This window comes from Amphiprion ocellaris, chromosome 4 (genome assembly GCF_022539595.1).
Source record: "Amphiprion ocellaris isolate individual 3 ecotype Okinawa chromosome 4, ASM2253959v1, whole genome shotgun sequence".
Taxonomy (NCBI): domain Eukaryota; kingdom Metazoa; phylum Chordata; class Actinopteri; family Pomacentridae; genus Amphiprion; species Amphiprion ocellaris.
Window position 1 is genome coordinate 10,545,105 of NC_072769.1, and position 21,181 is coordinate 10,566,285.

Consider the following 21,181-nt stretch of genomic DNA (forward strand, 5'->3'; position numbering starts at 1 on the left):
TGTCTGAAAAATTACATCAGTGTTTGCTGAAGGTATTTTTAGGTGACGCTGGATTTAGGCTCGGTGGGCATCAGCAGGTATTTTCGCAGCCAAGCTATAAATCTTCATGACATTTATATCAACATTTGCATTGATGTTTCGAGAAGTGATGATTATATTTGGTACAATATATGTGTGTGGTATGTTTAACCTGTGAAAAATAAATATGAATGCAAATTAATGGGTTGGCAAATAATCCCACATATATATTTACAATGTCTGGCATTTTCTACTGTACTTTTAAAACCTCTCGTGTGACTTACCAGTACAGTAAATGCCAGCTGTATAAACAGTATATATAGCAGCGCAAAATGTTTTGTCTGTATATGATGTGTTAAAAGGCAGTATGTATAAGAGTGACCAGAAGAGGACAGGCTGGATTAAAGCTTAAATACATACAAAAATGAACTTCACTTAACACATGACTTCTTTTTTTAGTTAGATGCACAATGTGTTGTACTTTATAGTCAGCACGAACTGCCTTTTTTTGCTCCAATATGCTCTACGCAGTATAGTTTCTGTCTCTTATTGGTAAGGGATAATATCCATTAGAAACTGACACCAGCCAATGTTAAAGTAAAATTTTGCTAGTCTGTTATTCCTAAAAAGTGTCTTCAAGTCCAGCATATTTTAAACAGTAGGTCTCACCACCACAGTCTGTCTGCTGCTGGTTTTCTGCAACTCGTGTACTTTTGAAGGCAGAAATGTGCACACGTGGGAGCTTTCCAGTTAGGAGGAATGTTAGAGGTCACATTTTCTCTACAAGGCACACAGCAGTGGCATATTTTGGCCGATCTCTCTGTTCTCTCCTGTATTTTAGGCAAGTGTAACGAGCACGGCACCAGCGGATACTCGGCAGATCGACTCTCAAAGGGCCCTTTGATTCTCTGGGCCGGGTGGGGGGCAGAGTGGGTGTGTTGGTGTGGCTTTAACACCGCTACACTTAGTCAACACTCATTACACCCCACCTGTGCCAGCTGCTGTGTATAAGAAGCAAATAGACTTTCTTGAACAGGAACGTGCAGCTTTGCACTCTTGTACCTGCTCTCTCAGTGAACACACAGAAGCAGCCTATCATGACTGTGCAGGTTCAGGTGTGGGTCATCCAGGTCTGGCAAACGTTTGCTCCTTAAATTGTCGACTTTTGCGGCCTCTTTTCCTCCCGTTCCTTGTACCTTGAAATAACAGTAATACAATCCAGTGGCTCTTAGATTGAATTTGAAAGTTTTTATTTCTCCCCAGTCATCATATTTCACTCAAGTTGTCACAGCAGAGAGAACAGTTCCTCTCCTCTGGCTCAGGAAAGATCTTCAACTTTGCTGTGCTTGTATTTTCTATATTTGGAATCTAGAAACGACGTATTATGTTGAAGCATATTTTTAATTACACTGTGCCCTCAGAAGAAAACGTGCGCTGAAATTGCTCTTTATTATATGGTTCTTGAGTATTCCAGCCAAAAGCAACTCATTCCATTTTGTTTTAAGGCATCTTTTCTTCCCCTCCTCCTTCCTAAAGTGGTTTTCAAGACTGCCCTGCTGCAGTCGTACCCTTTCTTTGACATGCTAGGAGCCCCAGTGCCTGCCAATAAAATAAATAGCAGCGGACTTGATTATACAGGAGTAGACTGGCGAAACACTGCGCCCGTTTAGTTTGGAAAGCCCAAATAGATAGATAGCCCTTTTTCAACCCACTGAACCATAGAACCCAAGTGTATGGGTGTTTGAGTAAGTGGGTGGCTGTGTGCTGCTACCTTAGAAGGCCTCTCCTTCCTGTATATACCAGCTCAGGCCTCTTGGTGTGCTGCCTTTGTTTGGCCAACAGCAGCCTTGACACTCGGCTCCCAGCAGAGGACAGTAGCTTCTTTTAAAGAAGTCCTCTGCTGGCTCAGCGTCTCCTCTCAGGAAAATGAGAGCTGCTGTCCTGCTGAAGAAAGAGACGGATTATGTTTTTACGAGGCCCACCCAGGCATCTCACCACCGACACCACAGTGAGTGTTGGAGGAGGTCAGAGCTAGAAGGCTCACCTTCACCCAGATTGCTAAAGATTGTATATAATTCTTTGTATCTAATATAGAAGCCCTGAATGGCGAATGGGATAAAAGTCAGGATTTAAGTTAAATTCCTCTGGCCACTGTGTGACATGGAGCCTTCTCTGTTTTCAACCTTCCTCACACCTAAACTTGTTGTATGAAAACTGCAAAACTCTGAAACGAGGCTGCCACACGTACATCAGCATAGCCAGAACATCATTTGCAACACAGAGAGAAGGACAATTTCAACGTTGTGTTTATGGAAACCGGGCTACAAGTTTACAGAATTTTTTTTTATTATTCCCACCTCAAATTATGAGGAAGGGTGGCAGCAGCCATGGCCAGATAATGGAAGTTCCAGTTGTGGTTGGTGGTGGGCAGGGGTACCTACCAGGAATCAACCTTGACTTTGAGCTTCTTTAGCCTTCAGACAGGAAGTAAAAATGGAGACAGACACAGAGACACAGCTGGAGTAATGATTTAGAGGGAATTTAAAAACCAGTTGGTGAATTTAGACATGGAGAGAAATGTGTGATGGAGGGAAGCAGAGCGAACACATCAACTTATCTGTCCGGTTCAGTTTGCCAGAGGCGCCAGCTACTCTCACACCACTCTCCTTTGTAAGTTTTCTTCCCCTCTTTCTTCCTCTGTCTGTGTTTGTGTCTGTCCCTCTGCTTACTCAGGGTTTATCTCCCTCTTTCTGTCTTTCCTGGTGGTGATATTTACTAAATGTCTGGTCAAAGGCCCAGCTTGTCCACAGGTCTGGATCAGATTTACTCAGGGCTTAGAGCTCTGTTTAGTGGTCTTTGCTTTGAGACCAGTGAGGAGCTTGAGGGCTAGAGAGGGAATTTCTTACAAAACTCCCCAGTTCAGTGGTTAGAGGATATATGAGTTGGAGGGGCAGGGGAATTCCCTGCAGGATGTATCCCTTTTACATCTATCTTTATGTACATCTGTTATCTCCAGAAAAATGACAATATGTCCACAATCACACAGTAGTAATCAGCTGTGATATACAAAGTGGAATTTACAGTGAAGAAAGACAAACATTTTGAGTTACTGTTAAAGTGAGTGAGGGATCATATTAACAAACAGCTCTTTCTTGTCTTTTCCCACCTTCCATTTTGTCTTACAATCTTCCCTCTGCCCACTTTATCCTTCCAGTCATCCACCTCAGTTGAAGGACCAGGGTGGTCCTGGTGGCCCTCAGCAAGCTCTGTCCCCAGCTCAGTTGCCCGAAGAAGCAGAGTGCCTGACGGTGCCCAAATACAAGAGAGACCTGGTGCAGAAGCTGAAGATCCTGCGACAGGAACTCTCTCAGCAACAACCCCAGGCCGGACACTGCCGCATCGAGGTCTGCCGTGAGGAGATCTTTGAGGTAAAAAATGATCGCACTGCATTTGTTTGAGTGGTCTGAAACTCTTGAGAAGAACCAATAAACATTACCCTCCTTAGATTCAATGTTAAGTTTATCGTTGTGCCCCTGAAACTTGTCTGAAACGTTTTCAGGAGTGTAAATATCCATTTATTAATAGTTGATACTAACAAACACGACACTCTAGGCTAAAGTTTTTGATGTGCTTTAAACCCATAAAAGGAAACATCTGAGGGGCATCTGAACATAGCTGTAAACACATGCATTCGAATGAACGCTTAAAAACAAAGAATTTGCCTTAAACATATATAATATGCATAAAGTTCCTCCTCCAGCATTGAAAGCATCCTGAGCTGACATGCATAAAAACAATAGCATAACACCCTCAATCCCAGATCTTTGCGTTTTACTGGAATTTTTTCACCTCATTTACGACGTGCACCAGGAATAGCCGGGGGCAGCACAGAACCAGTACTCGGAGCCGCTTTATGATTTCCAGGGAAAAGCAGAACAGAACGGCCTTCACAACGCCGCAGAAAACTATTTGTTCCTTTTCTTCTCCTCTTCTGTCTCGCTTTTCCTCGCTCTCCCAATCATTTGTTCTAGCAAGGCAAAGGCATTCTTTCTGGATGATTTCAGCGACTAAGGAGATGGGGGTAGTTGAGGAGGGGGGGCTGAGGAAGGGAGCGAAGGCAGCAGTGGCAAGTATTTGTGGCCAGACATAACTTCATAACTTCAAGCTGAACAATGAAAAAAATATGACTTCATCTCACTTTGACGTGACAGCTGTGGAAGGAGAAAGTTAAGTGTGAAAACCTGCCCTGCAGATCCACTTGAAGTTTCCATGGAGGGACCAGCTGTGAAGTTTACCACTGGACTATTGACACGCGCTGTGTGCCACGAGCTGATCTCGTATAAACGCAATGTCTGTGGGTCTTCTTACACTTTTAATGCACAGATTGTCACCTGTTGAGTAAATCAGCAATCATTAGTCTGCAAGAATTATGAGGGTAATCATTGTCTTGTGATACAGCAAAAGAAATATACAACCATTTGTTCTACTATTATCATTACAAACGCTTTTTTTCAGCATTTCGTACCAGTTGTACTTTATTTCATGATATATGTTCATTAAATGATTTAAAATATTTTTCTTTTTTATATATATATCACACTGTTAGTAGTGCTATTTTTTGGTCTTACAGACTAGTTACAGAGTAAAATGTACTGTTGTAATCATGAAAATTGTTTTTTAATCATGTTTTGTCTTCAGTTTAGCACCTTTAAGAGATGCGAGGGTTTTGTATGTTCTAATACAGTTAAATACAAAAAAAAATAATCAAGCGTTTTATTTAGCCAACACTAAGAGTTTAACTATGATGTTAATAATATAAAAATTTCAAAACAATATTTCAGTTCCACGCTGAATGATGACCCTCCCCAATGTGGGTCCACTGTTCTCTTCACTTTGACTCTTGTTTGAACACAAGTACTTTTGCTCACTAACAGACCGGAGAATGGATGATTTATTTCCTGCAGGCTGGCTGTGTGGTCGAGGAGACGTCATCTTAAGACTCCATAACTTTGGAGAATGCAGAATATGTGTTTTATAGCATCTTCCAGCTGACTCTGTGCAGCCTACATCTGCCATGCTTTTGCAGTTGCAGCAGTGCTGTAGCTGTAGAAGGAGATTGTTTACTGTATCGTGACCTTCGAAACTCTGAACTTCTCTTACAGGACAGAGATGACACTTAGGTAATGCAAAAAGGCAACACACTACTTTATTTTTATAAATATTACTGAGCGAGCGAAGGGGATGAATATGTTCTCAAGCGTTATTGATTAAGATAGCAAAGTAACTCCATGATTAATGCTTTTATTTTGATTCCCCAGTGCTCATATTGTTTATAATTAACTTTATACTGATGGGTTTTCTGCCTAATCGCAACATGCTGATCCTTAATGGTAAAGAGGAAGCTCTATTCTATTTTTGCTGAATACATTATCTAATTCCTGTTGTTAATGCTGAAGTAAACGCAACACTTCTCCAAACCAAGGCGCCATGATGCTGCACACACAGCTGGACAGTCCAGACTGTTCTGGTTCATTTCTGTAGTCTGAATGTGTGTGTTGGTCCCATAACTATGTTGGGTTCGTAGAGGTTACACGACTTCACGCACTGAATACACGCACAAGCAAAGGTGCACAGTTACTCTTTTTCCATCCAACAAATGTAGCAGCTGGAGGCATATTTTCACGACCTGTGATACTGAAGCCAGTCTTGTTTGATTAACTCTACAATAATAAATTTTCTCTGTGTGTGTGAATTGTAGGAGTCATACCGGCAGGTGATGAAGATGCGTCCTAAAGATCTTTGGAAAAGACTGATGATCAAATTCAGAGGAGAAGAGGGGCTGGATTATGGCGGGGTTGCAAGGTACTTTCATTCTGTAGTTTTAAATATCGGATATTTATTTATGTTTGTTGTGTCATTGGAAAAACATCTTCTCACTGAATCCGTTTGTGTGTTAGGGAATGGTTGTACCTGTTGTCCCACGAGATGCTGAACCCCTACTACGGCCTGTTCCAGTACTCCAGAGATGACATCTACACTCTGCAGATTAACCCAGACTCTGCTGTCAACCCAGTACGAAACCTTTAGTTTTATAGTCATAACTTTTCACAGATCCGTGACCCATCATTAGTCTCTCAACTAATATTGTTTGCCTTGTCTTTTCTTGTGATATCACATGAATTTCATGTGGATAAAAAAATACAAGTCAGAGATTTGTTGTTATGATTAAAATTTACAATGCTATAACATTAGGTAATTGGATTCTGCTTCATATGTCATCTGTTTTGTGTACTGCTGAGGTACAGGCGTTGTGGTAAAAGCTATGCAATCTAAATCTGCTTAAAAAATGACAATATGATGTCAGAAAAGTCCTTTGCATTAACATTTCCTGTTTAATCCGCAGGAGCATCTGTCATACTTCCACTTTGTGGGGCGCATCATGGGCATGGCGGTGTTTCACGGCCACTACATTGACGGAGGATTCACTCTGCCCTTCTACAAACAGCTGCTGGGAAAACCGATCACGCTGGACGATATGGAATCTGTTGACCCCGACCTCCACAACAGTCTTGTCTGGATTCTGTAAGACCCTTTTTTTTCCAGGCAACATGTTTTTTTCTAAATAATCTGCAACCCAAAGTTGAAAACGCACTAAGAACAAAAGCAGTTTTCTTGTTAAAACAAGTGGAAATACGTGGTTTTAAAAGTTGTTCCATAGAACATACTTATAAGAAAGTAAATAAGTAGAACTAATTTTACAGATGCTTTGAAATTTAAAAAAAAAAAAAAAAAAAAAAAAAAACATCTTACGGTAGTGTTGTGGATACATGGGAAAGAAAAGAACATGAATACAGGTTTAGACAGACAGAATTCAAAGAAAGCTCAGAAGGTGCACACACAAACTCGGCTACTCTGCCCCCAACAACCAAACCAATTCCAATGACTTCAGCACCCTCTAGTGTTAATTCAGCTAAACATCTGATCACAAGAAAACGCAACCCAGTAGGAGTATGACACATCACTGACTGTGAAGGTAAATGATGGCAAAAAAATTACTTTTTAATGCAAAAAAATCAACTGATGGCAAAAAGTAACAACAAAACACACGGGCAGTATACATCTGTTAGTCTGATATCTCTTCTTTTTTGTGTTTTTCTTTTTTCTGCAAAATCCCCAACAATGAAGGAAACTAAATAAAGTTACTGCAATTTTTACTACTGTTCTTCTGCTCAGGGACAACGACATCACTGGTGTCCTGGACCACACGTTCTGTGTGGAGCACAATGCCTATGGAGAAATCATCCCACATGAACTTAAGCCCAACGGGAAAAGTATCTCTGTGACAGAGGACACCAAGAAGGAGTATGTCAGGTACGGACTGACACACACGAAAAACAAGGACGCAACAACAGCAGACTGACACAAGTTTAATTTTAGCCCACGCAAGTCAAACATTTTCACTTCCCCATGGCCAATCGAACTGTAGCATTGTCATTAATTCAGTGTCAACGTGGTAAATCTATGTTTCCAGACTAACACTTTACCCTCTCTGCTCTCTCATGTTCTCTGCAGGCTTTATGTAAACTGGCGTTTCCTTCATGGCATCGAGGCTCAGTTTCTGGCCCTGCAGAAAGGCTTCAATGAGGTTATTCCGCAGCATCTGCTCAAATCCTTCGACGAGAAGGAGCTGGAGGTACAGCAGGAATCAAAGTCACTCATTCATTCATTCATTTTCACGTTGACTTAAACGTTTGTCTGTGTCTTCAGCTGATCGTGTGTGGCCTGGGGAAGATTGACATCTCTGACTGGAAGTCTAACACTCGTCTGAAGCACTGCACCCCCGACAGCAACATCGTCAAGTGGTTTTGGAAAGCTGTGGAGTCGTTTGACGAGGAGAGGAGGGCTCGGCTGCTGCAGTTTGTTACCGGCTCGTCTAGAGTCCCACTGCAGGGCTTCAAGGCTTTACAGGGTATCAAACCCAACTCTCTGGGCTCTCATCAAATCTCCGTTTGCAGCTCTGATGGTTTTTTCAGTGTAGCTTCAGAGAGCTGAGACGACTTCAAGTTTAGCTTCTCCCCCCCGCTGCCAATGAGGGAGTCCTGCATTATATTTTACTGCCTTTGAAACACGATTCTGTTTTCTGTTGCTATTCTGAAATAAAGTGGAATCTAAAGTTTGAAGACTTTTAAGAAAAATAGCAGCCTCTTCACATTGTTACATAGTTTGAAAAATAGCAGCACGAGGACATCCCAAGTGTTATGTGGCTATATACTAATGTAGATGTTAAATGCCAAGAAAACTATTTAGTTTATCTTTGGTGTGATCAAGTCATCACATTTTATTTTTGGCAACAGAGGCCAGATTGACAAGGGGTCAGGACTTGATTCACTGAGATGTTTGTGAATAACTTAACAGTAGAAGGTGATGCTGAACTACATCTAATGGATCCTGTTTGTGTTTTGCTTGCAGGCGCTGCAGGGCCCAGACTCTTCACCATTCATCAGATCGATGCCAACACCAATAACCTGCCCAAAGCCCATACCTGGTGTGTGTCACAAACACCTGCAGACACAAATTCTTTTGCACTCACCTGACATGGACAAAAAACTAATACAGTTTGTAACAAAACGATATTCCCAGTCAACATTTTCCACAACACACAACTGACTTGGTCACAGTAAGACACAGGCATATATCATAAAATTTGGCTCTGTTCTTTCCAAATTTCCCATGATAATGACGGTAATAATATTTGGAATTCAGCCATCATTAATTGTATCATTTACACTTGATGTTTTCCTACTGTGACATGTGTGATAAAGGCCTGTTTAGCTGTTCAACTGTTATTTATACTCTTTCCTCTTTTTTCCAGCTTCAATCGGATTGACATTCCGCCCTACGAGAGCTACGACAAACTATACGACAAGCTACTGACGGCGATCGAGGAGACGTGTGGCTTCGCAGTGGAATGAGAGCCAAATATGAGAGCGTTTGTGTCTGAACATGTGTAACTGTGCAGGACTCTGATAGATGAAAACCGTCACTGCGACGTGCTGACAGGCTCGATCAGAACCGACAGTCTTCCTCTTCTCTCACCACGGTCCACATTCTTCCCTTATCGATATCTGTTTGAACAGCTGCTATAGAGTCCTCCCCATCATGTTTTTCTTCCTTCTTTTTTTGGTTTAGTTCTTGTGAAATACAGACAGCGAACTAGGAGCTGCTAAGAGCTGCTTAACATTTTTGTTTCTTACCAGGATTGTTGGTTTTTTTTAAGTCAGTTTTGCTTTGCAGTCACAAAAAGAATCTAATGCGATTAGGAAACATGTCAACTTCCACTTGAACGTCTTATATAATGTTTCTCTCTTCCCAAACATTTGACAACCATGATTCACTATTTTGTTTTTCAACTTTCACTGACTGATCCATGTCATGCTACTGAATCTCTAACACTGCAGGTAGCCATATGTTTCCCTTCGTAGCCATCTCAACCTCACCTTATACACCTTCTGGTCCTCATGTCTGCAGAGTTGGTGTGCTTCATCTTGTGGCGGTGCTACAAATTCATCCTACCTCAGTGTAATGCTTCGATAATTGACGGGTTTCATTCCAAAATGCTATGTATCATCCTTCGAGAGGGTCACTAGACGATTTAATTCCAAACTAGAAAAGAATCTCTGTAGTTTGTACAGCTGAGCGATCCATAGTTAATTTGATTTTCACACCAGCGTCCATTTTGTACCTTTCAAACCATATCATTTGAGTAGCAAACATGTCATTTTGAAATGGAACTCATGCCAGCTGACTTGGGTGTCGGTCTGAAGTTTTGTGGCAGATTGAGGGACGCACTGTGGTGAAGAAGAAGGTATGAATTATGTTTTTTCCATAAATTGCTGCAGTGTGGCCACAGCTCTTGTAAACGTGTGTGTCTGTACGCTTCTGCATGTGTGTGCAAATGAACATTTGTATACAAGGAAAGTCGACACGTAGTTTCCCTTCATCTCCTCCCACAGCGTCCTGTGTGTCACTGCAGAGCTAATTGAACCTCACTGTTTGAGCCTCTTCCTTTTCTCTTATTCACACGTTTGTCTCCAGCAGTATGCATGTTTTTATTTTTATTTTATTTTTTTTATATCTACTCAAGCTTAACCCAGCACACTTGATGTCAGATTATATGTGAAAACTGTCCACACGGGATGAGGCTTGATACAAAGCTATTCAAAGCAGATGTCTATTTTGTAGTCACATCATCAGTATGAATAGGCAGAAGTATTTCTTTCTTTCGCTCTCTCTCGTCACTTTAGAGCACTTTACAAACTGAGCAGTGATGGCAGGAGTGCTTTCTTCACATTAGATTAAAATATATCATTTTTCATTTGCTATACAACTACATTAGAAATATTCAGAGATAAAAAAGTATCTATACACCTGTAATTTTTGAGTATATATGTACAAATACATAGCTATTTTGTATATTGTTGCTTGTTTGTTCTATTCAGTTTAAATGCAAGCATGTTGGTGTCTGTCACAGACCTTTTTGCATTCTCAGGTGAAGTCGTCCTTTGTTTTTTTTGTTTTTGTTTTTTTAATTTTCCATTAGGCTCGTATGTGAGGAGGGGTAAAACTGGTTGCAATTGAAACTATATACAGAGGCCCTGTCTTAAACCTGCGTTAATGAAAACCTGGCAGTTTAAAGCGACATTTTCTTTCGGGCTGTCAAACGCATACCTTCATAGGAGAACATGAATGGCCACATTTGCTGCTCTGAGGGTCTGTGCCGCCACTGAACACCTAATAGCACAGATGACAATATTATTTGATATGCATAGGAGCAGTCTGTCTACAACATGAATTTTAAAGGCAAAAAAAAAGAACAGACTTTATGCTGTTGGTGGCCTGAGATCCTTTAGAGCTGCAAATGTTGGAGGTTGACTGCTGCTGAATTCTGGGTGCTACACGGTGAAAACGCTCAACCAAAGCGAAAAGTCACTGAGAAGCAGAGAGGCAACAGTGAGGAGCATCTCCATCAACAGCCTCTATCCACAAAACCCACTGCATGAATGGATGCTTGAGAGATAAAGCCTATTTATTTGCAGAATTGTTGCTCTTAGAAAATGTTCTGACTAGGAAAAATCTCTTAAATATTCTTTAATTTGTTTTTGTATGCTGCCTGCATTTATTTGCAAACACAAACAGCTTTGCCAGCAGATTCTCCCAGTATCAAACCTTGATTTTTAAATTTTTTTTTTTAAGTTTGTGGTCACGAGACAAAACAAATTGTGTGTTTTTGTGCAGTTACACAGAATTTATTTGATCTTACCTTTTATAACTTTACTCAGAGGCAGAAAAGAAATGCATAACAAGTTTTTTTGCACACATTATGCATACTTGGGCTCCAAGTTATAATCCAACACTTCCTTCTATTTACCAAATAGTTATTGGACTGATTATTATTTTTATGTAGATAACATATATATAAATATATATATACACACACACACAGACACACGTTCTTGATATGCACACGTATGTTTGTCCTGCAGACGCAGTCCACTTCTGCTCTTTAACTTTCTGTTGGCGTCACATTTTTCTGGCTGTTTTAGTTGCTTCCAGACAAGAGGAAATTGCACTTTTCTCAGTTTAGCAGCCGAATCGATCCGACGGTCTCACCAACTTTGAATTTGCAGGTTATTTAACTTGTGTCAAGTGTCTGTGATATATTGAGATCTTTGTCTGCTATGATTGATCTTAGACAGCTACGGCCAAAATCACGTGATTAAATAATGATGTAAAAAAACAAAACAAGCTGTTTAATGTTTGGCAAACTCTCTCTCCCCACGCTTTAATGACAAATTTACAGGTTTATGTGCAAATACTTGTGTGTGTGTGTGTGTTAATGACTTTTGATTGAATCCAGTACAAAAAAAAAGTTTTTTAACTGCACCATGTTTTTCTTTTGATTTCTATCTGTTTTTGTATTTATTATTACAGTATATGTGTTCATAGTTTTTCACATCAGCTGCTCTGTGAGTTTGTAACTGACACCTGTACACAAGGACAATAAAGAAGCTAAGTAATAAACTTCTTGTACCCTTGCAGAAAGCTGAGCAATAAAACTATGCTGTTCGGACCTAACAGCATTATGTTTTATAGAAACACGTGCATTTTTGTCTTTTTTTTTTTGTTGTTGTTGTTGCTGCTGCAAACCAAGTTGTTTGCCAGGGGGACGAATAACGGCTATACTCTACTTAAAAAGATATTTTCATAAACAAATTAGAGGGAAAGCTTGTCTCCCTGGCTACAAAACTGCACAAGAAAAAAAAACATATCCCTTCATTTAATTTAATCATTTGAATGTAATTATATAGAGTCCAAATAATTCAACAAAAATATGACACTTTAATTGTTGCTCATTAAAGCAACAAAATTCAAAATCAAACTATCAACAGAAAATCAAAAAGCTTTCAGCAAATTTCAGTTCCAGAAGTGTACACTAACTTTTCCAGTATTTAAAATTAAAAATGTATTTTATATGTTTTGTTTTTTCATAACATGCAACTAAAATATCCCTTCTTGACTTCTTAACAATTTATTTTTGTGCTCAAACATGGAACTTTTCGTGACCGCTTCAAGTTTTTTCCCATTTTCATTCACCCTTAATTATAGTTCGATTGACTTGTCAAATTTAGTAGATTCCGAATCAATGCCACAATTAGGAATAACGCTGAAAATATCAGGCCTTTATCTGTAATATTTCCTGAGATACAGTCATTCAAACATAGCTTCAAATTTCAATGTGCAACAAAACATGCTGAAAGCTGGTCGACGGGCATTTTTTAAAAAAAAATATCTTGGAAAGTACTTTATATTCATCTAAAATTTCACAAATATATTTGAGGGGTTTAGAAGCAGAGTGGTCTAACCCACAGAAGAATCCAAACTGAGTTTTATATAATATTTTATAATATTTTATGGTCTTGGTTGCAGATTAAGAATAGCAAAATAAATGCTGTGGAGTAAAATTGCACAATATTTAACTCCTTTTTTAATGTATAACGTAAATATAAGATAGTATAAATTACAACTGCTGGAGTAAATTGTTAATATGTCAAAATTGTACATCAATAGTACTTTAAACCAAAAGAGAAAAATGATATAATAATTTCTACACAAATGCTAAATGTTTTCTGAGACTGTTCCATATATTCAGAGTTTTTCTGTTTTATATTGTTAAGCATGAGTACAGATTTACAGGATTATCAAACACTTAATTTCTGGCATTTTCAAGAAAAAATGTATGTCTTTTCTGCATCAGTTCGTAGTGGAAATATATTTATGTGAAGGAAAACACAAATTTCATGGTAGTATTGTTTCAAATATTGAATCTCCTGGAGATCACTTTCTTTTGGTTATGTTTAATGTGATCCCCACACACATATATAGACATGATTTACTGGTTCGTGTATTTATCTGGCAATTGGATTTTCCGTTCTGAAATGGATATTGAAAAACAAAAAACTAGTGGTTATTTGATTTTCGTTTAAAATACAAAAAATTGAAATACAAGGCGTTTTTCCTTTTCATGATCAAAAAGGGATATACGAAATTTTAAAAATGCTTTGATTTTCATTTTATACTTAGAATAACAAAAAAATAAAATCAGGAAGAGACAGAAACGAAAAAAGGTCCATTTTTTTATTTTATTTTGTGGGACCGGAAGTGGTCATCAGCAAGTGTGGAGCCAAACGACAACAAGTTTCTCGGAGGGCGGAGCCAGAGAGCAGTGATTGGTCAGACCATAGATAATATAGAAGACAGCGCCCTGGCGTATCTAGTCTATGTGTATCTATGGTCGGCACGTCTGGTAGCATCTCTGGCTGCTGTTGATCTTGTTTTTGGAGTAAAACACGGTAAGAAGATACATACTTCTAACCAGTAGCGTTGTTTTGTTGTACGTTAAGTCAGCGACTTGTGAAGAGTTGTGTTTTGTCGTGTTTGAGCAGTTGGTCCGGACGCGTTAGCTAGCTAAGCGGCTAAGTTAGCTAGCGGGCTAATCAACACAGGTGGCTAACTTACCGCTGAACACCTGTGTTAGTTGCTGCTGCAGCTGTCCTCATTATTAGGATGACCTTCTCAACCTGTATTTCTCTGCTGTGTATTTTAGCTTTTAAAAAAGTTACTTTACTTAGGGTTAACTGAAACCCGTTCAGCTGCACTGAAGTTTAACATTCAGCTGGTTTGAATTAAACCACGCTTAACATTGCGCAACATTACCTCTCTGAATCTCCATAATTTCATTAAATTCCTTCTCTCTTCCACTGCTCAAGTTCAATCCAGTATATAAAGTGACATTAATAGTGAATGAAGTAACAACCAGCCATTGTATTTATTCATTATTGCATGTATTTGTAGTAAAACATGAGTTGAAACATCCTACTTTTGGATCTAGAACTGCACAAGCCGTTCATTTTCAGTCACCTGACGAGTTAAACTCCCCCTTTTATGTGAGATTGAAGCAGAAAGTCTGAATTAATAAAGAGAGTTCTTTATAATTTGCGATACCTGTCATCTCTGACTGAGGCTTTAGTTTTTGTTGAGCTGATTTACACGTAGAAACTTTGTTCAGGAAGATTTCTCAGTAGCTCAGAGGACAGGCTACTTTTTACACAACCTTGTAAGAGAATGTCTGTCAATGCTTTCAGCAGAATTTAGAAACACAACACTTCCTAAACAGATATTTTGAGGCTGTGAGCTTGAACGTTTGAGAGTATATCAGTGTGTTTGTTTGTGGTCTTTCTGTTTCTAGGTGGAAGCTGAATTAGTGAGGATGACTCCTGCTCCTGTCATCTCTAAGCTCCTCACACATCTTTACCTGCACATGAGGAAAATCACTCCTGTAGAATGCAGGTATGTTTGTCATTATTATAAAAAGATGTTGCCTGGTGACCTGTCAGAAACCCAATATACAGAGTCAGCCAAAATAATGTTTACACACATCAGGAAAAGAAAAACTTGCATAAATGTTTCAATACCAAATTTATTCAGACATCACGAGATTAATAAAAGTTATCTTTGGCCTCTACAATTACAAGAGGTGCTCAAAGTGGTGGCCACTGGCTTCCAGACATTTCTGTTGTGTTGTAGACGTCACTTGTTGATGCTCCATTCATGAGGGTAATGCCATCTGTTGGGAAAACATCGTACAACAGGACACAGAGTTATCTTGATTTGATCAAACTTAGGAAGAGGTATCTATATGTATAGAAGTACTTATACAAATGAAACATTTATAAAAGTGTTTCTTTTCCTGATGTGTGTACATTATTTTGGCTGACTCTGAACTTAATGAGAACAAAACTGTCATTTAATTGTTGCTCTGAAAGCTTCTTTAGTGAAAACCAGCTGGTGTTCTGCTTTGAAACAAACTGCTGTTGAGGTCTGTGTTTTTAGGTTTAACCCCACAGTTTCTGAATGAACTGATAGTTTGTTTTTCTTGATCAGTGTGGACAGTATAATTGATGGTAACATTTACTGATCATATAATCAGCATGACAATATAACAGTATAATATTCTGACCACCTGACTAATACTGTGTTGGTCCCTTTATGCTGCTAAAACTCCTCTGACCCAGTGGTTCATCAGAACCTCTGGGGATGTCCTGTGGATTCTGTGGATCCTGTGGGTTGCAGGGTGGGTCCTACCTAGACCAGGCTGATCCTGGACCATCCCACAGATGCTCCATCAGATCTGGATGTGGGGAGTGTGGAACCCAGGTGAACAGCTTAGCTCTGTCGTGTTCCTCGGACCACTCCTGAACAGTTTAATTTGTCCTGCTGAGGGTGGCAGCTGGCATCAAGGACTGCTGTTGCCATGGAGACTAGGGGGTTGTTTGTCCTGCAGTGTTTAGGTGGTGGTACATGTCAAACATCCACATGAACGTCAAGGTTTCCCAGCAGAACGTTGCATTAGAACAAGATGATGGATGTTGTTCTCTTCAGCTGTCAGTGGTCAGAATGTTGTGGCTGATCGGTGGATCTGTCTGCCTTTACTCTGACATCCAGAGTTATACAAAAGTGTAGTATGTGTACAGTGCAGAAGAGATTTACTTTATTGTATGCAGTATTTTTTTGATTTTTAAGGGAGAGCATTTTTTTTATCCACTTGAAGAAGACCTAATCTTTCCCTTCAAAGGATAGTTAATAATGACTATGGCTTCCATAGTGGTCCCATCAGAGAAAATCATTTCCATATATAGATTTTTATTAATTCCAGGGCTGGTTCAGTAAAGATTATAATAATAACTGCATCAGATAATTCTTGGTCGAAGTTGGAATTTTGCAGACTGAGAGATGGTTGAGAAGGTTTGCAGTTCTTGTTTTAGCAAAATATGTTAGAATAGAAGATCTTTATTGTCATTGTACATGAAATTATCTGCAAACCAGCAAAGTGTATCAGTCTGAGGTATCTAAAAATAAATATAGAAAAATGCTTCTAAAGCTAATAATAAACAGAATATTTTGAGGGAATCTTCTAAAAAGGAAAGAAAAGCTCCATTCTCACTCCTCTCAGGATAAACTGTCATTAAAATTGACTTTAAATTTAGCTTCAACACAAGATAAAAACATTTACTTTCATTACTGATGTTGTCAAGTTTTAATAAAGTTCATGCTACTTTTATAAAATGATGAAAGTGAATACATTGTATTTCTGTGATCTGTGTTTGATTTCTGTCTTTTCTCCTGTCATCCAGATGTTCAGATGGAGATGATGCCACATCTGGTCCAGCTGATGGAAGGTCTTGAAGTTCTCTGACTGGCCTCGACTGAAGATGGTCGTCTCACTGGATTTAAGGTTCAGATGCTCAGTAACAAACTCCACCAATGTGCCAACAGGGAAGCTTTAGGTTTATTAAATGTTGCTATGAAGGTATCGCTGTTTTTCTTTGTGAATGCAATGTGCTCCAACTGAAACTTGAATTAGAACTTAGAAGTAAATCCTTCCATCTGAAAGGATTTAGTTGCATTAATAACCTCATAACATTCTAATTTTTATTCCAGTCTTGGTTGGAAATAGAATCTCTGTATTGATTCAGGTAAGAACTGAACTTCACAGCATGTTGGAGCAAAACAACCAGATGAAAACTGTGATGGTGTTGGATTGTCAGACCGTAATGTTGCAGCGCAAAGCAGCTTTTCTAGCTCAGTTCATTCTGACATTCAGCTATGAATCAACACAGCAGATGGTGATCCATGCTGTGGAAGTCTCACATCTCCTGATTTAATGGAGCTGCTTTGCACTTTTTACACTGTTTATTCACCAACACTTTATTTAATAAAAGTCCCATCTAGTTTTTATGAGGAATGTGGTGTTTTAATTTCTCTGTGAATAACTGCAGTCTAATGCAACAGCTGGAGTTGTAACATCTGTCCTGATATTGATCATGAAGTATTGATCAGAATACTTATGGTTAGCAGTCATCCCTGAAGTTTTACATTAAAATCTTTACTTGTGTTGTGAACTTTGGTAAGAAACAGAAATGTTAGCGTTGCCATGGATACATGAGTGTTAAATTCTGTCCATGTTTCCATTTTGGGAAATGCAGTCCAGTTCCAGAATGTGGAGGAATTTAGTCTCACAATCACAGACAACAAATATTATCTGAAAGTCGGGTTATTGTTGTTTATCAGCACAATACAAAGATTGTTAGAAATATTCCAGTTAAGACTCTAGAATATCATGATTTATGTAAATTTACCTCAGTAATATGAATGTTCAGGTTAAGATTGTACAGTGATATTTATTATGCAAGTTTAGCTGATTAAAGTTTATGACTCTGCACTAAAATATTACTTAAATTGACATCATTATTATAATATTTAGGGTCAGACCCTACAGTATTGAGATTAAGAAATCAAATATTCTATAAAATGTAAATACACTGAACTCATTTGGATATATTTAAGTGAGACTCTACAATATTATTTGACACAAATCTGTCTAAATCAAAATTTTAATAATTTTCACGCCAAACATTTACTGGACTGATTTAAATATTAAAATCACTCCTTTCTAATCCTCTGCTGTACGTTCAAACCTGAGGCCTTAAATAGAAACACACAAGTATCTGATGGAAGGAACTTCTGCAGAGTCCTGGTTCCAGAACATGATGATAGAATTATAGACAAACTTTAACAAAAGCTGCCTGAGAGTTTACAGGTTTTTATGTTGGATTTCTTCAGTAATTTAATGAGTTATCAGCAATAATCAAGTGTTTATTTGATGAACTTCATTTCCTAAAACATCCAGAATTGGAGCTCATATCTTTGGCAGCTGTAAAGTTTCTGCTCCTTCAAAGTTCACAACACAATGAATGAATTCCTAAAACACTCTCAATGCTGGAGAGCGTTTGTGATGCTGAAGCAGTGATCAGTTTTTCTGTTTCTTCTCTGGAGATGCACAATGAGGGACGTCTGCAGCGACTGAGAAAGAGTCTCACCACATCCTGACATGAGGAAAAAGACTTTATTGAAGACTACAATGAGAAAAACTATCAGACAGCAGACGGCTGCATTCAAGCTGAGCTCTGAACATTTGATCTGGAACAGGAATTCAATAACGGCAGCATGAGCTTCATTTCAGTCTGTAGCTGCTGAATTCATGGATGAATCATCTGGCACTAGAGAAGAAGACCATCAAACATCCATGTCAGCTGATGGAGGTCCAAGAGTCTCACCAAAAAAACAACCTACAGAGTGAAGACCTTGAATCTGATTGGACGGCCTCCTATTCAGCCACATGTATGAACAAATGCCTCTAAGTTGATTTGTTTTCTAAAATAAATCTAGTTTGAGTCCTAATCTATGCCTGTGTGTTTGCTTCTTTACACCGCTGTTAACAGTTTAGGCTGTTAGATTGTTCTAGATAAGACAAGTACAAGATTCTTCAGAGCCGTTCTACCACGAGCCTGACAGGAAGAACTCCAACAGTTACTGAATGTTCCTGTGGTCCCCTCAAGGCTACAGGAGGAGCCCTATGAGGATGAGCTGGTCCACCTGATGGAGGCCAGTCGCTGTGGTTCAAAGCCAACACCGACTACGTGGACTTCTACTGGACCACATGGAGACCTTCAAACCGGACCAACAAGTTCAGCGACTCCCCGACTCGTGGGTCTGAGGATGCCGCCGAGCCTCGGTCCAGCCGGCCTCCTGTCTGTGGGTGTTTGAGTGCTGAGAGGTTTGTGGATGCATGTGAACGTTCTGTGTTGAAACAGCAGCTTTGGACTCAGTAACGCCGGGAAAAACCAAGAGCTCCTTTATTTGTGACTTCCACTAAAAAACTGATGAAAATAAGTTTGCCAGGGTTCTGACTGATAACAGTTTATTAAATAATGAAAATAACAGTTTAAATATTCCTTTAAACAATCCTTTTAGGTTTACATTTCCTTTACACTGACTTCTTGGAATATGCACAAGTATTTTGAGTGGAATATACCATTAAGCCCAATGTTCAAGGGTTCTTCTGGGAATATACCATTAAACCAACCTTTTAGGTAAATGTTGCAGGATGTTGAGTAGAATATACCATCAGATCAACCTTTTAGGTCTACATTGTAAGATTTTAGAGTAGAATATTACTCCAAACCATCCTTTAGGTCTACATTTAAGGATTTAAGGACATTCAAATATTTAAGGTGGAATATTCCTTTAAACCAACCTAAATTTCATGTTTTGATCATTATCAAGTGAGAAACCTCAATCCAGACTCCTCATAATCACGTTTGAGATTTATGCTGCTGTTATTTGTTTAGTCCAGACTAAATGACAGAAATCCACAACTGTAATTTTATTTCAGGACTTGGTTATTGAATGTCAGAACAATCCATGTGACTCTAAAAACTCAACAGCTGTACAAACTCTAAGATTAAATTCTCCACAAGGATCCAAAATAAGTTGGACTTCTACATGAGCGCTTTAATTATTCTTCATCTACTTCCTGAAAAGTTTGGTCAATAAAAAAGACAAAAACTAATATTTTCAGCTGAACTAAAGACAGACTTTGTGATTTTTCTGCTCACATGTTGTGTTGTTGTAAACTTACTCTTTCAAATAAATACCTGCCTAACCCCCTGGAAACCAGCGTTTGTCCTGTTTTTGTGTTGCTCCTCGGCGACCCTAGACAGCCGGGTCGTAATGTTTTTAGAGCAACACACCATACTATGACGTTTTTACAATGATGGTTCTACTATGGAACCAGTTTGACATGTTCAGGTGTTCTTTGTGTGAAAACTCAGAGATTTCAGGTATCAGAAGGTGGTTTTCAACTTTCTTTGTTAACTTTCTGCTTCAACTTTAAACTAAATTTCCTTCACTAAGCCAGCCCTCTGGACTTCCAGTAAGCTGTGTTCCTATTGGCTGTCCAGGTGGCTGCTTGGTGTTATCAGGAACACCTGAGCAGCTCAGTGTCTTCCTGCTTTATTTAGCTGCAGACAAACATTTCCTCTGCTTGTCTTCACCAGTGAACCTTGACTCTTGCTTTAGTTTGTTCTTTAGGCGTTGGCTTGCAGCTTCCAGTAGTAAAATCATCTTTAATGTGTTTCTTGGTGTGTTTTAGGGCTTTGTACTGGATAGTTGTCTTGGTAAATGTGGTTCTTTAGCCACAGTTAGCACATGGTCCTAATGTGTGCAGTGATTAGTGGATTTGGTACAGCTGAGTTGTGTCTTTATCTTGGCTGTAGTGAGTCTTTAGAGGTTTTTGGTCAGACACATTTTGTATTCTGGTTTGTGAAGCAACGTTGGTTGTCCAGAAGGTAAGAGTTCCTGTCCTGATTCTCTGTTCTCAGAGGTTCTCTGGTAGGCTGCAGGAGACTTTAGCGTTTGGGTTGTGCTAGTTTGGTTTTTGTACGGTTTCATTTGGACGACTATCTTGAGGCCCCTCCATGTGGTTTAGTGAGGTTTTCTGTAACAGTTCTACAAAGCAACCTGCAGCAGAAGAGACTTTGAGAGTTTTTAGGAAGTTCTGGAGAGCAGACTTTAGAACAGCAGAAACATTTGTCAGCAGTTTGAGCAGGAGAAGGTGAGCTTCAGAGCAGAAATGAGGAGAAGGAAACCTTCTTGACCCGTGTGGTGAGGTCCTGTACCAAGAGTTTGAGCAGGTTGTGAAGAG

The 21,181-nt window shown here is 39.2% G+C and overlaps 1 protein-coding gene and 1 long non-coding RNA gene across 3 annotated transcripts in view; both read left to right on the plus strand.

The window, feature by feature from the left end:
• The window catches only part of LOC111576427 (E3 ubiquitin-protein ligase SMURF2-like), a 60,382-nt gene extending 48,208 nt beyond the window's left edge, over positions 1-12,174 (plus strand). For both annotated transcript variants that reach the window (XM_023282096.3, XM_023282097.3), the window contains exons 12-20: positions 3,233-3,446; positions 5,777-5,880; positions 5,976-6,090; positions 6,422-6,600; positions 7,252-7,389; positions 7,591-7,711; positions 7,786-7,987; positions 8,488-8,563; positions 8,891-12,174. In XM_023282096.3, the coding sequence (XP_023137864.1) occupies positions 3,233-3,446; positions 5,777-5,880; positions 5,976-6,090; positions 6,422-6,600; positions 7,252-7,389; positions 7,591-7,711; positions 7,786-7,987; positions 8,488-8,563; positions 8,891-8,990 (1,249 nt within the window). In that variant the 3' untranslated portion in view covers positions 8,991-12,174. The remainder of the gene's footprint in view (positions 1-3,232; positions 3,447-5,776; positions 5,881-5,975; positions 6,091-6,421; positions 6,601-7,251; positions 7,390-7,590; positions 7,712-7,785; positions 7,988-8,487; positions 8,564-8,890) is intronic.
• A 1,611-nt stretch (positions 12,175-13,785) lies between these two features.
• Positions 13,786-20,151, plus strand: LOC129348814 (uncharacterized). The gene is made up of 4 exons (XR_008601512.1): positions 13,786-13,928; positions 14,825-14,925; positions 16,770-18,816; positions 18,918-20,151. It is a non-coding gene; the product is annotated as an uncharacterized LOC129348814 (long non-coding RNA).
• The last annotated feature ends 1,030 nt before the right edge of the window (positions 20,152-21,181 follow it).